At 40.4% G+C, this 12,950-nt stretch overlaps 1 protein-coding gene across 1 annotated transcript in view; it reads left to right on the top strand.

The window, feature by feature from the left end:
* Nucleotides 1-1,546: 1,546 nt before the first annotated feature.
* Nucleotides 1,547-12,950, top strand: part of LOC111600179 (Kv channel-interacting protein 1) — a 79,824-nt gene continuing 68,420 nt past the window's right edge. Inside the window, exons 1-3 of the mRNA XM_030223500.1 lie at nucleotides 1,547-1,709; nucleotides 10,266-10,658; nucleotides 10,925-10,987. Of these exons, the coding sequence (XP_030079360.1) occupies nucleotides 1,661-1,709; nucleotides 10,266-10,658; nucleotides 10,925-10,987 (505 nt within the window). The 5' untranslated portion in view covers nucleotides 1,547-1,660. The remainder of the gene's footprint in view (nucleotides 1,710-10,265; nucleotides 10,659-10,924; nucleotides 10,988-12,950) is intronic.

The raw sequence follows: 12,950 nt of genomic DNA, 5'->3' as shown, positions 1-12,950 counted from the left end.
TCTATTAAATTATTGCTATAAAGAGTGCTTATAGCAAAAGTGTTGAGAGCCCATCCATGGTGCTCCACTTTAACTGTATAAATGTGTATATAGAATTAGAATAGTCAGTTTATGTTAGAGTTTTCCAATTGTTGCCAACACTGCTGTCTTGCACGCTTCTGATGTGAGAAGAGTTGGTATAAATACAGGCAGCTGGACTAATGCATACAAAAGTGTTTTACAACACTGCCAGAAAACAGCTATGAATAGGGCGTTCTTTTTAGAGATATATAAAATTAAATCATAATTAGAGAAACAATTTTTTATTTAATATCAATGACACTAATTTTATTGAATAGAAATTATAATGACATTCGAGCTTAAATATGATTTGGCCTGGCGCGTACAAAGTGCAATCTGATACGGTAATCATGACAAACTAGACCATACTCTAGTTAAGATTTAATTTTAATAAAATGTAAAGCAAATCGTAGCCAAAAGCAATCATCAGTTATTTTGTGGGTAGACAAGTAGCGCAGTATTGCCTACTGAAAGTTGTAGACTCTAAAAAAAACATCCTTGACTAAATAAAGACACTTAGGAGTGCTTTCATCGGGAGTGCACGACTACCATTCAGATATTATTCTAGACTTCTAGAATAACTCAGGTCGACTAAGGCGTTTAACGTATGTTAATAGCATTAAGCTCTCTTAATTCTAATTCACTCTCAATGAGTTCAAGGTGTTAGGCCTGAGCAATAGCTCTAAAGACTCTCATGCCCACCTTGATCTATTCATAAGAAACCATTAGCTCATCAAAGCAATACCTCTTGATCTGCTGGCAGTTGCCTATGACCGGCACTGAAGTGTTCTCAGCTTGCACTGTTGGCGGCTGACCGCTGACCGCTGACTGCGCCAGCCGAGCAGCCAGCAGAAGTGAGGCGCAGCAGTCTCGCCGTCCAGCTGGGAAAGAATACGACGCGCTCTTCGGGCTGTTCGTGCGTTCGTCGAAGAGCACAAAATTCCATGAGTGGATCGCGTACAGTTTGGGAGCAATTGAAGGCAATGTGTTGCCAAAAATACAAAATATGTACGTGTTGCTCGTGTGGAAGGAGCGCTCCGGTCTGGCACGGGCAGGCACGATTGGGCACGACCAAATCAGAAAGAATCTGAAGAAAATGGAAAGTAAAAAGCAGCGAAAAGCATTTGCCGCACAGCCGTCAACGCAAACAGACGACTCGAAAAGACTACGTGCAATCGATCACCGACTAGCCGAATACTCTAACACAAGAAAAGAACACAGAGAAGCGCGTAGTTCTGATCGTAATTCGCAGAGTTCGCAGCAAAATAAATGCAATTTCTATTGCACGTGTGCTAGCTACACACTAAGGTGTGCGCGCGTGTGTGGCCAAACGCGCGGTTTTTGGCCCACATTTCTGGTTGCCTCAGTCGGGTTTTCCATCTCATTTTTCTTCATTTTTTTTGCTGTTGTTGCTGCTTTCCATACGATTTGTGTTGTTGTGCCAAACTAATTTTAGCCTTGACTAATGCAATAAACTGCACCGGACAGCAGTCAAAGCGTACGTAAATAGCGCATAATTTTAATAATGCGAGCAGAGGTGATTTCCACATTCACAATTGACACGTGCAACGCTTTGTGAGTGCCACAAAACACCAACGAAATGCTGAGCGTCATGGCAACGCCACAGGAAATTCTCGATGTTGAGCTGCGTAAGTTTCCAGGTTGAGCAACAACTTCTTTGATGCTTTCGACTTCCACTTTTCAGTTTGGAATACCATCATATGACCTATATACTCAGTTGAGAACGTGCTTTAAGATAAACAGATTTATTCTTATACTCTGCTTGCCAACAGCAAATAGGAGTGTATACGTTCATTGTGAATGGAATACAAGTGAAATTGAATTGATGTTTATCATAAAAGTGGTCTTTAGCTTAATAATATCTTCTAGCTTATGCCCTGTTCACAAGGTGAAGCGAAGCATATGCGTTCATTCAAGCAGTCTACATTTTCATTGTTAACTTCAGTTTGAGCTGAAGTGTTTAGCTAAATAATTTAGGTTCTCATGCCTCTATTTATAAGCCAAGTGCTGCATATTTGTTCATTCTGATAGTAAGCAGGAACAGGGTATTAACATCTCCATCAACTGGTGCTCTCAGGTAATGTGCTTTGAGCTGTTTATGACCATTCCCAATGGCAACACTAGTATAGGGACATTATGGAAATCAGGGCAATAGTCAGAATTATATAATAATACGAATTTTTAATAAAAGTCGTCGCTCTTCTGAGCAACAATCGATTCAATTCATACAACTGTTCTCTAACACCTCATCTAGTCCTGCAAGCCGCTCAGAGTATCGCCCACTATTGGTAAGCTACTCAGAACAGTAATTCATATATCAGAGTTAATCATAAGATGTTGATAGCTGAGCAGATGCTGCAGCAGCGATAGTGACTAGTCGGTTGTAGCCGATGAAGATGTATTCAGTCCAATTTGTACTTGGCTTGAGCTTGACTCTTATAAATGCTTTCGTTTTCTATACCCTATTCATCATTAGTAAGGGATATATTACTCATCTGCCTGGGTATGCCACAAACCTTATCACTTTCATTAGCTTTTTAAAGGCTTCATTAGCTTTTTTTTGATGTATTTCCTGCTTCGTGGTGCCGGCCAAACCTTTGGCTGAGCAAGAAGAACGTTTGAAATTTGCGTCTCGCCCTTCAATTTACACATTCTCATTGTTTATAAAGAATGGCGTAAACAAATGTTGGAATATTATGCAAAAATATTACTCAAACATGGGCAACAGAGATGTTTGAACGCGGATTTCACAAGCTCGAATACAACTAGATGTATGGAGGGTGTACGCCTAGTGTATATTATATGATATGTTTTGTAAACAAAATCCCTTACGCACTCCATTGAATAAACAACAAATTTGATTGCAGATCTAAAAGGAAAACTATTTGAATGCTTACGAACATCTAATTTGCCTCGATTAGCTGTCAGCAGTCTGCATAAGCGCTTGATCTTTAGCGATAAATATCTGAATGGATGGCTATGGGGCACTTGCTGCAAGAACTTACATATATATAGGTATGTGTGAGGGTATATATAGCGTATATATGCGTAGAGTATATTAAGATGTATTTTGAGTTACAGCAAATTCTGCTGCCCTAAAAGATTTTTAATATGTCTTAAATTTCTAAGCTCATACTTTTGCCGTTGTGCATAGAGCACATATATAGAATATGTAAATGTATATAATATATATACAGTATATATAGAACATTAAAGCTTTCCTTAGCCCGCCTTAAATTTAAATCAGAGAGCTGAAATCTTTGCTGGACTAAATGTTTATAAAGAATATCTGTCTATTTTATGCTCAGATCTGATTGTAAGTGATTAGAAATATAATAAAAATAAATATAAATATATAAAGAAATAGAAATAATATAAGTTCACCTTCTTCCTTCACTCGAAATTCTTCGACTGCTCCGTGAGAAAATCTCTTCACACGGATCAGCAGCGAGGGCAATTGGCAGAGGCAATGTCGAGTGCTCTGATGGTGCAGCTGGTGAGGCCTGGCGATTGTTTTCGAGTGTTATATCGCAGGCAGATGTCATATCAATGTCATATCTTTTGGCCTTGGAAAGGAGTCGAAATGAAGTGGTTCACATATGCTAAGACCCCCTGAACTTTGATTGAGTACAAATTGTGCAAAGTATATGACAAAAGGTAGTGAGCCAGTTAATCGATGACCTAGCTAGGCAGCAGCAACGCCTGCTTGCCTCACAATAGCTTTTTAGTTTAAAGCAATTGTGGGGCTCGGGGCAGGTGCATCGGGCATCGGGCATCGGGCTCCCCCTTTTTGAGTATTTACACGATTTGAACACTTAGCACAACACGCACTAATGTATAATGGGCCACCCATGGCGTTTAAATGGCTTCTATAATGGCCGTACGATTCGCATTAAAATAGATTCCCCAGATACAATTTCCACCCACATATAGTATCAGACTAATGGTGTTAAGATCCATTGGAATTGCTGTGCGTGCAACACGTGCGGGCATTTTGATTGTGTGCCACAGTCGAGTAGGGGACGAGCAGGGATTCATCATTAAAGATGGCCAGCACATGGGCTGGGAAAGGCGAGCCTGGGCGAGCGTAATTAAATTTATAGAATACGCGCATATTATGTATATGAAATCGTTGGCATTTAAAATAATAAATACGAGTGCAATATAATTTGGCAAATAAACAAGAAGCGAGGCGGCAAATTTTCCATAGCCATAAGAAAAGCGCTGATGAAGAAGAAGCAGCAACAGAAGCTGAGGCAGAAAACCGCTCGCAGCATCCGTTAATTTGGCCCAGTCGAGGTAGGAGGCGAACATATGTGCCCCGATTCTGGCCCAAAACCCATTTCATAGCACACAAATTATGAACGGGCCCCATAAAGGTGGCAATTGCCTTTTGATGTTGCTTTTTAATGCCTCGCGAACAGATCTTGCGACTTTGATTCGCCGGCGAATCGCCGACTCGCTGAATCGCCAAGCGGAACAATGACCAAAAATGAACTTGAACTGCCAAACGGAAATGTACACATTGCTGTATTGCATTACGTTTGTTTAAAGATTGTTCAAATTCGTGGCATTGTTTTCCACTGTTTACTTTGCATGCGGCATGAAATGTTCGCTGCGCCTCAATTAGCTGTCAGAAATATCAACTTCCAGGCCATTGCCGTGTCGATCTTTTATGGACTGATCGCTTGCTGCTCAATATGCTGCTGCCATGCAACAACACCTTGCAACAAGCATGAGGTATGAATAGCGTAGGGAATCAGCTCAAGATAGTTTTAGGAGTAAGTCAAAGTTACTCTGGACACATGCCTTATCAGTAAGGTGCTTTTATCGGAGCTTCAAGAGAGTATGTTAAGAGACTTGAAAATGAACGAATCGAATTTATATAAAAAGAAAAATAGAGGCATGAGAGACTGTAAGAGAGAAGAAAAGCTGTGAAGGGAAACTGTCTCAGACAGCTCATGTGCTTATGATTATTTTCTCTAAGTGGCAGTTGCTAAAGCTTAATCTGAGTTGACTGATGCCTACAGTAAAACACTTTTAGCTTCAAAGTTCCCAACAAAACTTTGTCTTTTCTGAGTTAGACTAAACCAAGTCTATTTTTATGGCTAGCAAATATTGGGCTATTGCTGGACAGTGTAGCTTAGACAGCCTTCAAATGGCGAGCGAAAACTGTTTGAAACCAGACTGACGAGAATGGAAAGTTGAAAGATGAAAAGCGGAAAAGCGGAAAAGCGGACAATCGGAAAGAACACAGAATACCAAATACTGAACACCGAACACCGAAAGCCAAATGTGAGATCTAAACAATGTCTGGAACATGTTTTCTCTTGCATACAATATTTGTTTAGATTTTGTCTCGTCATAAATACATTTTCCAGCTCTCTAGCTCTCTGGCATAGACAAAACATGCGAATAATTGGCAGCCGAGAGATGAATAGCGGGTGTCGGGCGGGGGGCGGAGGGGCGAAGGGGGCTGTGGAGTGCGATTGGGGGCCGTCGGGGCTGGCTGTAGGCAGCCAGCAATGGTGCTCGACTTATAAAACGTATTTATGCATATCATTAATATAAATATTTTTGCTCTGGCTTTTTGCATTGCGATTTTATGAGTTTTGTAAAATTGTTGTTTGGATGATAAAATGACTTGTTTTTCAAGCTAAATGCAAACGTTAATAAATACAATGAACAGCAACAATAACAATGGAGCAATTTTTGGGCTTTGTGCGTTGTGCAAATTTCGTGTGAAGCAATAAAAAAATAGAAATATTATTATTATAACTCTGGCAGCCAGGCATGGCTGGCATTAGCCCACACTGTACAGAAGCCGATTCCGGACGGACAGAGGGACTGAGAGCCAGGCAGAACAACTATTAAATGCGTCTGTCTGCAGCAATTGCTAATTGACATTAATTGATGTTTTACCAACAGCCATTCAATTTTTAGTATTTGCCAATTGAAGCGCATAAAAACTAGATTTAATAATACACAAAACGATTCACTGACAGCCGCTGCCATAATGGAGTTCATTTCGAAATCTAATTGGAATGCATCGTATGGAAACTCTGCTTGAATTTCATTTTTATTCAATCTTTGTTTGAGCTGCTGAGCTGAGCAAATTCTTTAAAGCTAGGATCTTCATTGATCTGCTGAGATTGGCAATTGCTAAGAATCGTTAAGGAAGTAGATTATTATTGGGGAAGTAATCAGAGAGCTCTAGTCGAAAGTCTAGAGATATCAAATTTAATATGAAGACTTTTGCCACGTAAAGACAGATTACTAATTAGGAAAAACCGTAGAGGCTGAAGCTATGCTGTACAAGATCTGTTGAAAAAGTATTGCAAATAATGAAAGATGTCGGAAATCGACGTCAAATATTCGCATTTTCTTTTAGACTTTCGATTTATAAATCGCCCATATGCCTCAGCTTTATCGATTAGCCTTTTGCGCTTTTTATAAATATTTCATAAATAAATCAGAATTGCCTACTCAAAGTTGTGAACGTGTAAAGAGAACATTCTTTACAATAATTTGAAGGCCATCTTCAAGCCCTCAAAATTCAAATGAACTCTAGAGAAAGCGCTAGTGCAGCACCTGCCACTTTGCATTTAAATACAGAAGAGGCCTAAACAGCAGCTCTTCACATATCTCAGAGTATCTTCCAGCCGACCTTCAACTTGGCCAAATGCTTTTGAATGTAATATTAAAAGTATGCACACATAATTGCTTGAATGCATTCCCGACAATATTAGATCACTTGATATTTAAGTTTACGAGAGACGTTGCCCGCTTATGGGGTCTCTGGTTAATGGGCCGCAAATTTGGCGGCCCCGACACTTAAAGTCTCCAGAAACACATCGTCAAGCGGCAGTAAAAAACTAATTTGACACTCATTTGACTAAATCAAAATCTAGCATATTGAAGCCAATTAACTGAATGTGCCCTGAGTAGTGAGCGCTCAGTGTAGAGGCGAGATGCGAGCTGCAGTTTATTGATTCATTAAATGTGCAAAAAAAATTAAACTAAAAATAAATACTTCTGCGGAAATATATTGACACAAATAGAGTAAGCTGATCAAGCTTTAGTTGCCACAAATAAGTCACAATGGAGGAAACATGAAGCGTGAATCATTCAGCTCTGCTCAGCTGCGTATTTGGTATTTTCAAATACAAAGGAAAGGGGATAGGCAGAGACAGAGTCAAAGGCAGAGGCAGTGGCAGAGGCGGGGGCAGTGGTAAAAGCAGAGGAAAAGGCAGAAGCAGAGGCAAAAGAGGAGGCGAATGCAGCCAGTTGCAAAGCAAATATTGTGAACAAAATTTAATTTATTTATACCCTGCAGCTGAACTGTTGGGCAAGGGGTATATTATCTACAAATCTGATGGTGTGAATGGAAAAAGTGAAAAAGGAGGCAATGGAAGAAAGCTAAGAAGAATAGAGGAAGGGGAAGAGGAGTTTAAAGAAAGAAAAATAAAAATAAAGCAGGTATGAAAGGAAAAACAGAAATGGAGAAAATTAAAGAAGGGAGGACGAAAGATTCGAGGGAGCTGGAAAAAGAAGAAAGAATCGGAAAAAGAAAGGAGCAAGCGAAAAATAACAGGGGAGGAACAGAAAAAGATATTAGTGAGGCAAAGAATGATAATGAAATAGAAAGCAGGAATACTTAGGGGGAAAAGAGAACGGGAGGAAGGGGGCGTAGCGAAGGAGGCGAAAAAAGAAAAGAAAGCAGCAAAGGAAAAAGAATAACAGGGGAACAGTAAAGTAATAGAGTTCCATTGCTTCTGCCCTTTTTCCATCTTTTCTTATTCTTCTTGGAATGCATAAGGGAAAAGAAGAAGAAAGGAGGATGAAAAGAAACAATTGAAAAAAAAGACAATAAAATACCAAAAATAGATGTGAAAAGGTAATATTAATATTTATACAGCTCAAAATAGCAACGATAATATTAAAAATAATATAAATAATAACGGCACTAATAAGTGTGATTATTAATAAAATATTTGTATTTGAAATAGTTTAAGTTATTATTAATTAGTGACGCAAGCAACGGACACTTCCAGGATATTTTAGGGTCATGTTGTAGCACAGTGACGTAGGTTTGAGTGTATTTAAGAATGCATATGTGTGAGTGGCGTGTGTGTGTGTCTGTGTGTGTTTCGCTGCAAGGACATAGCAAGCCAACAAATATTGCGTATACGCAGACAAGATTGTTGTGCGATTTATATTTCAGCAGTTGGCAGTTTGTTTGGCACTTTGACGCTGACATTGACACACCAACGCGCCAGCAAACATATGCAGACACACACACACACACGCGCGCGGATAGGTGTGTATGTGTGCGTGCAGCTGTTGTTGCGCTAATACATCAAGTGATGGATGTGCGCACAATTGGTTTTATTGTGAGGCTCTGTGGCAGTCCGGAAACTGTGCGTAAAATTTAGCAATGTGGCTTGCTTTATTTTATAATCAATTGTTTTTCTTTTCGTTTCTCTTCACTTTTTTTTGGCGGGCGGCTGCCAGACAAACAGAACAAACTAAATAAATAAGAAAGAAATAAAATCGTTTGTCGCTGCAATGGCCATAAAATAAATGATGAATCAACTGGCTGCCCAGATTAAAAACGCAAAAAAGAGAACGACTGAAAGAGAGAGCGAGAGAGAGAGAGAGCAGCGTAAAGTAATATATAAACATTGCAATAACAATAAGATATGGCAAAAAAAAAACCTTTTCAATTGCAGTTGTCGTGCACGCGGTGTTGGCCAGGCGAATGTGCAACAAATATAAACATGGCCAAAACAGAACCGCAACAGCAACACCATGTTGCAGCTGGCAGCAAGCCAAAAATTAGCCAGCTGCGGTTAGAATAAGAGTTTGTCAAGCAAATACTCAGCTGCAGCCTCAGCCCAGCAAGAGGTAGAGCAAGGAAAAGGTCGGCATATTTTTAAAGTCTACGGGCAAATGTGTCGACAGCTGTTGGCATATAAATCAAATGTGTTACAACTAGGCTGCCAGCCAGCCAGCCAGGCAGCTAAGTAGGTGCAAATAAGTCGGCTCACAATGTTTACAACCTGTTCAGCAAGCGCTTCAGGTGGCAACATCATTGAGATACTCACACAAAATCTCAAAATATCTCACATCATGAGTGCAACAACTTGGCACATGAAGAGGCATTTGGACATGGCTGTCTGGCTGCAGCTTTAACTGCCTGTCCACTGCAATTCGTGTCCAGAGTACTGGGTTAAATATAGAGTAGAAACAATTTATGATTATATAGATAAATCAAGTACGAAATGTCTCTAGTTCGAATCAGAAAGCTGAGATATGTTAAAAAAAATTAAGATTCCAGCTGAGCTTAATGCTGATATAGAGGGCAATGGCTTGACGGGGGTATCTGCTAGTCGTGCATGCCCGACACTCACTTTGTGTGCTCGTTCATGAAGCGAAAGAGCTTATTGGTTTTGCGCCATTTTTTTCTAGCCGTCCGTCCGTCCTACCTTCCGTTCCTCTTTCTTGCTTCCATCTGTCTGTATAAACGTAAACTGCAGACTTGAAGTTTAGAACCTAAGATCAAAAGATATAGTGAATATATCTAGGCCTAATGCGCGCGTGGCAAACCAGCCTATTGACTTCCTGATCTATTGAACTACTCCATTCATATACCAACATTTATTTATACATAATTTGATTAGATCGTGAACGAGTATTATGCAGTCTGTAACACCCGACTGCAACATTCTCAGTTCTGTTTTTTTTCTGTTGGGCTCTTGAGCTGTTGAGTTCCCGCATAGAGTTTTAGCTACGCTTGTTATGTTTTGTGCGCATTCTGCGCCATTTGGCAGATTGCCTTGCATACATATATATTTATATATATATATATTTTTAAAAAACATTTACCCGCAGCCCAAACACAGAAAAAGAAGAAGCAGAGCAATACATTGAATGCAGATTTGAATGATTTACGACACTCGCAAGCGGCGCAGAGGAAGACAAGGAAAAGCAGCGCATAGAACTGCACGGGACAGCGAAAAATTTGTCACAGATGCGTCGCGTGCGAAATGGGATTTTCCCTTTTCCGCTTTAACATTTTTTCCCCTCACATTTGCAGATATTCGTTTTTGTTGCTAAAATCATAAATCAGCAAGCAATTGATGAGAATATTTTACATCTTTTACTTTTTTGTTTCGTTTCAGCAACGAGCAACTCTGGGCCATTGCAGGGCGCCGTCAACGTCATTACCATCATCAACAATAACAATACCCATCACAACAACAACAACAACAACAACAACAACAGCAACAGCAACAACAATAACAACAGCAGCAGCAGCGACAACGGCAACATCATACCCGTCGACACGAGCGTGGCAGTTGCAGGTGCTAGCGGCGGCAGCTCTACAGTGGAGCACAGCTTTGTGGCAATACCTTTGCTGGAGCGTCGGCGTCGCAGTCGCAGTCACAGCCGCTGTCACATCACACCGTTGGCGCCCATACTCTGCCTGCAAGGCGGCACCCATCCCGAGGACCTAACGCAGCTGTCCCGTTCCGTGTCGTGTTTCGTTCGCATTCGCCGCAGCTTCGCCAAGTGTGAGTGCCGCACGTCTGCATACGCAAAATCGCCGCTGCCAATTCCCAATGCTCAATCTGCAGTTCACGATTCGGATTTAGACCACGGCGTTTAACTCGGCCAAATTGCATTTCAATTGGAAACCTTTCAGCGGCGATTTTGCTTTGCTTTCGTTCAGCGATTTCAATTGAATTGCAATTTCTTGTCGCTTGCAGTCTTAATTGTAATTCTCAACTCTCTTTTCTCTCTCTTTCTCACGCTTTCTCCTTCTCTGTTCCTCTCTCAGTTCTTGGCAAAATCATGGGCAGCAATAACCCCAGCGAGGCGGATCGTTATGACTATTATGACTGTGAGTACATTTCCAAACAATTTCATATCTAATATTAAGCATACGCCGCGTTTGCCCGAATTTCTATTAGAGTTAATGCAAAAGTTTTGCAATTAATTAATAAACAAGAACTTGAACTGCGCTTAAGTGGAATATTGTATGTTTACAAATTACTTTGTATTTGTCTTGCCACAAAAGTGTTTGCCTCGCTCAAAGGTTCTTTTAAAGTGACTGAATTACCTTTGAAAAGCCTTCCTCGACACGCCTTGGATTATACTCAATCGCATGCTTAAATAGAACTTTATGATATGCTACTCCAATTTGAATAAGTTTTATCCAGACATTCTAAGACACTGACCTATGATTCTACATCTTTACACGCATAGAGTCAGAGCTATATACAGACTAACAACAGAAATGGATTGAGCTCTGGCGAACAAGCTTGTGGTCCTTTTCAATACATTTTAGCTTCATTAAGCTACCCTCTTACACAGTTTAGAGGGCATTACAACAGTTAAGACAAACAATTGAGAGAAAACAATAAATAATAAAAGACGACTTTTTGTTGTCAATGAAAACTTCATGAAATTTAATTACTATTAGTGAGCAATAAATTGTGTGCTGAGTGGCTGTTTGCCAATGTTAAGTATACGCCGTGTGGCTGATGGTTAAATTAAAGCAGCAGAGTACTGCGGGTTGACTGCGGGATGGGGGTGGTAGACACACACTCACACACACACACGCACATACGCACACAGAACGTACAACATGAATCCATTACAATATTTGCATCTTTCGATTCTTTTGTGCTCCATTCGTTGATTGTGCGTGTGTTGTTTTTGTCTTGTTTGTCTCTTTTTTGCCTGTCATTATTTCTTCTTTTTTTTTGCTTTCTCCCTTTGTGTCTCTGTCTCTGTTTCTGGCTCTGGCTCTTTACGGCTGCGTCCTTTATGCGTGGCTGGAACTTCAAACCAAGCGGCAAGTGGCTGTGAATGCCAGCAAAAAATCAATAAGGCCCCCGAGACAGTGGCAGCTGTGGAGCACGCGGCAGAGGGGCCTGGAACAGTAGGCACAGAGTGAGAGAGATAGAGACATTGGGCATAAGTAGTATTTATGTTGGTATCTAAATATCTACAGTCATCTGTCAAATATCACGTTTCTTGTTTACACTTTTCTACTTCGACTTCGACTTCGAGTTCGACTGCTGCTGCTGCTCTGAGGCGCCTGGCGCCGCTTCTAACTGTTGTTCATCTACCACGCCCACCGCCCTCCTCGCCACTCATTTGTGTTGCTTCTTCTTTTGGTCTTGTGTTTGTATTTGGCATGTGGAGTGCTGAGTGTTGAGTGGCACTGTGGCATTTGCCGTTACGTGCGCTGCTGCCAAATGCAAACAAGAACGGCCGCAAACAACAACAAGCCAGCCAGCCAAAGCCAAAGCAGCCAAAGCCAAAGCAGCCAAAGCAGACGGGGCGGTCGAGGCCAGGGCAGCCGCAATGAGTATTACAAACAAAATACACGCAAAACTTAATATACCCCATAATCGGTTCGTAGCAAGTTGGGCGTATTTAGTGGGACACAATAATCTACGGTTGCTAATTAATAAGCTCATTATGATTGTCATTAGTATTTGTATTGTCATTGCTAATTAATAAGCTCATTATGATTGTCATTAGTATTTGTATTGTCATTTATATTCAGTATAATTATCATTTGCATAAGAATTGTCATCTTCGTTATATTTATTATTATTTTGATCATTGTCATTGTCATTGTTATTGTCATTGTCATTGTCATTGTCATTGTCATTGTCATTGTCATTGTCATTGTCATTGTCATTGTCATTGTCATTGTCATTGTCATTGTCATTGTCATTGTCATTGTCATTGTCATTGTCATTGTCATTGTCATTGTCATTGTCATTGTCATTGTCATTGTCATTGTCATTGTCATTTTCATTGTCATTGTCATTGTCATTGTCATTGTC

This window comes from Drosophila hydei, unplaced genomic scaffold (assembly GCF_003285905.1).
Source record: "Drosophila hydei strain 15085-1641.00,03,60 unplaced genomic scaffold, DhydRS2 tig00000232-arrow-arrow-pilon, whole genome shotgun sequence".
Lineage (NCBI taxonomy): Eukaryota > Metazoa > Arthropoda > Insecta > Diptera > Drosophilidae > Drosophila > Drosophila hydei.
Note: the sequence above shows the minus strand (reverse complement) of the source record. Positions and strands in the feature narration are given on the sequence as shown.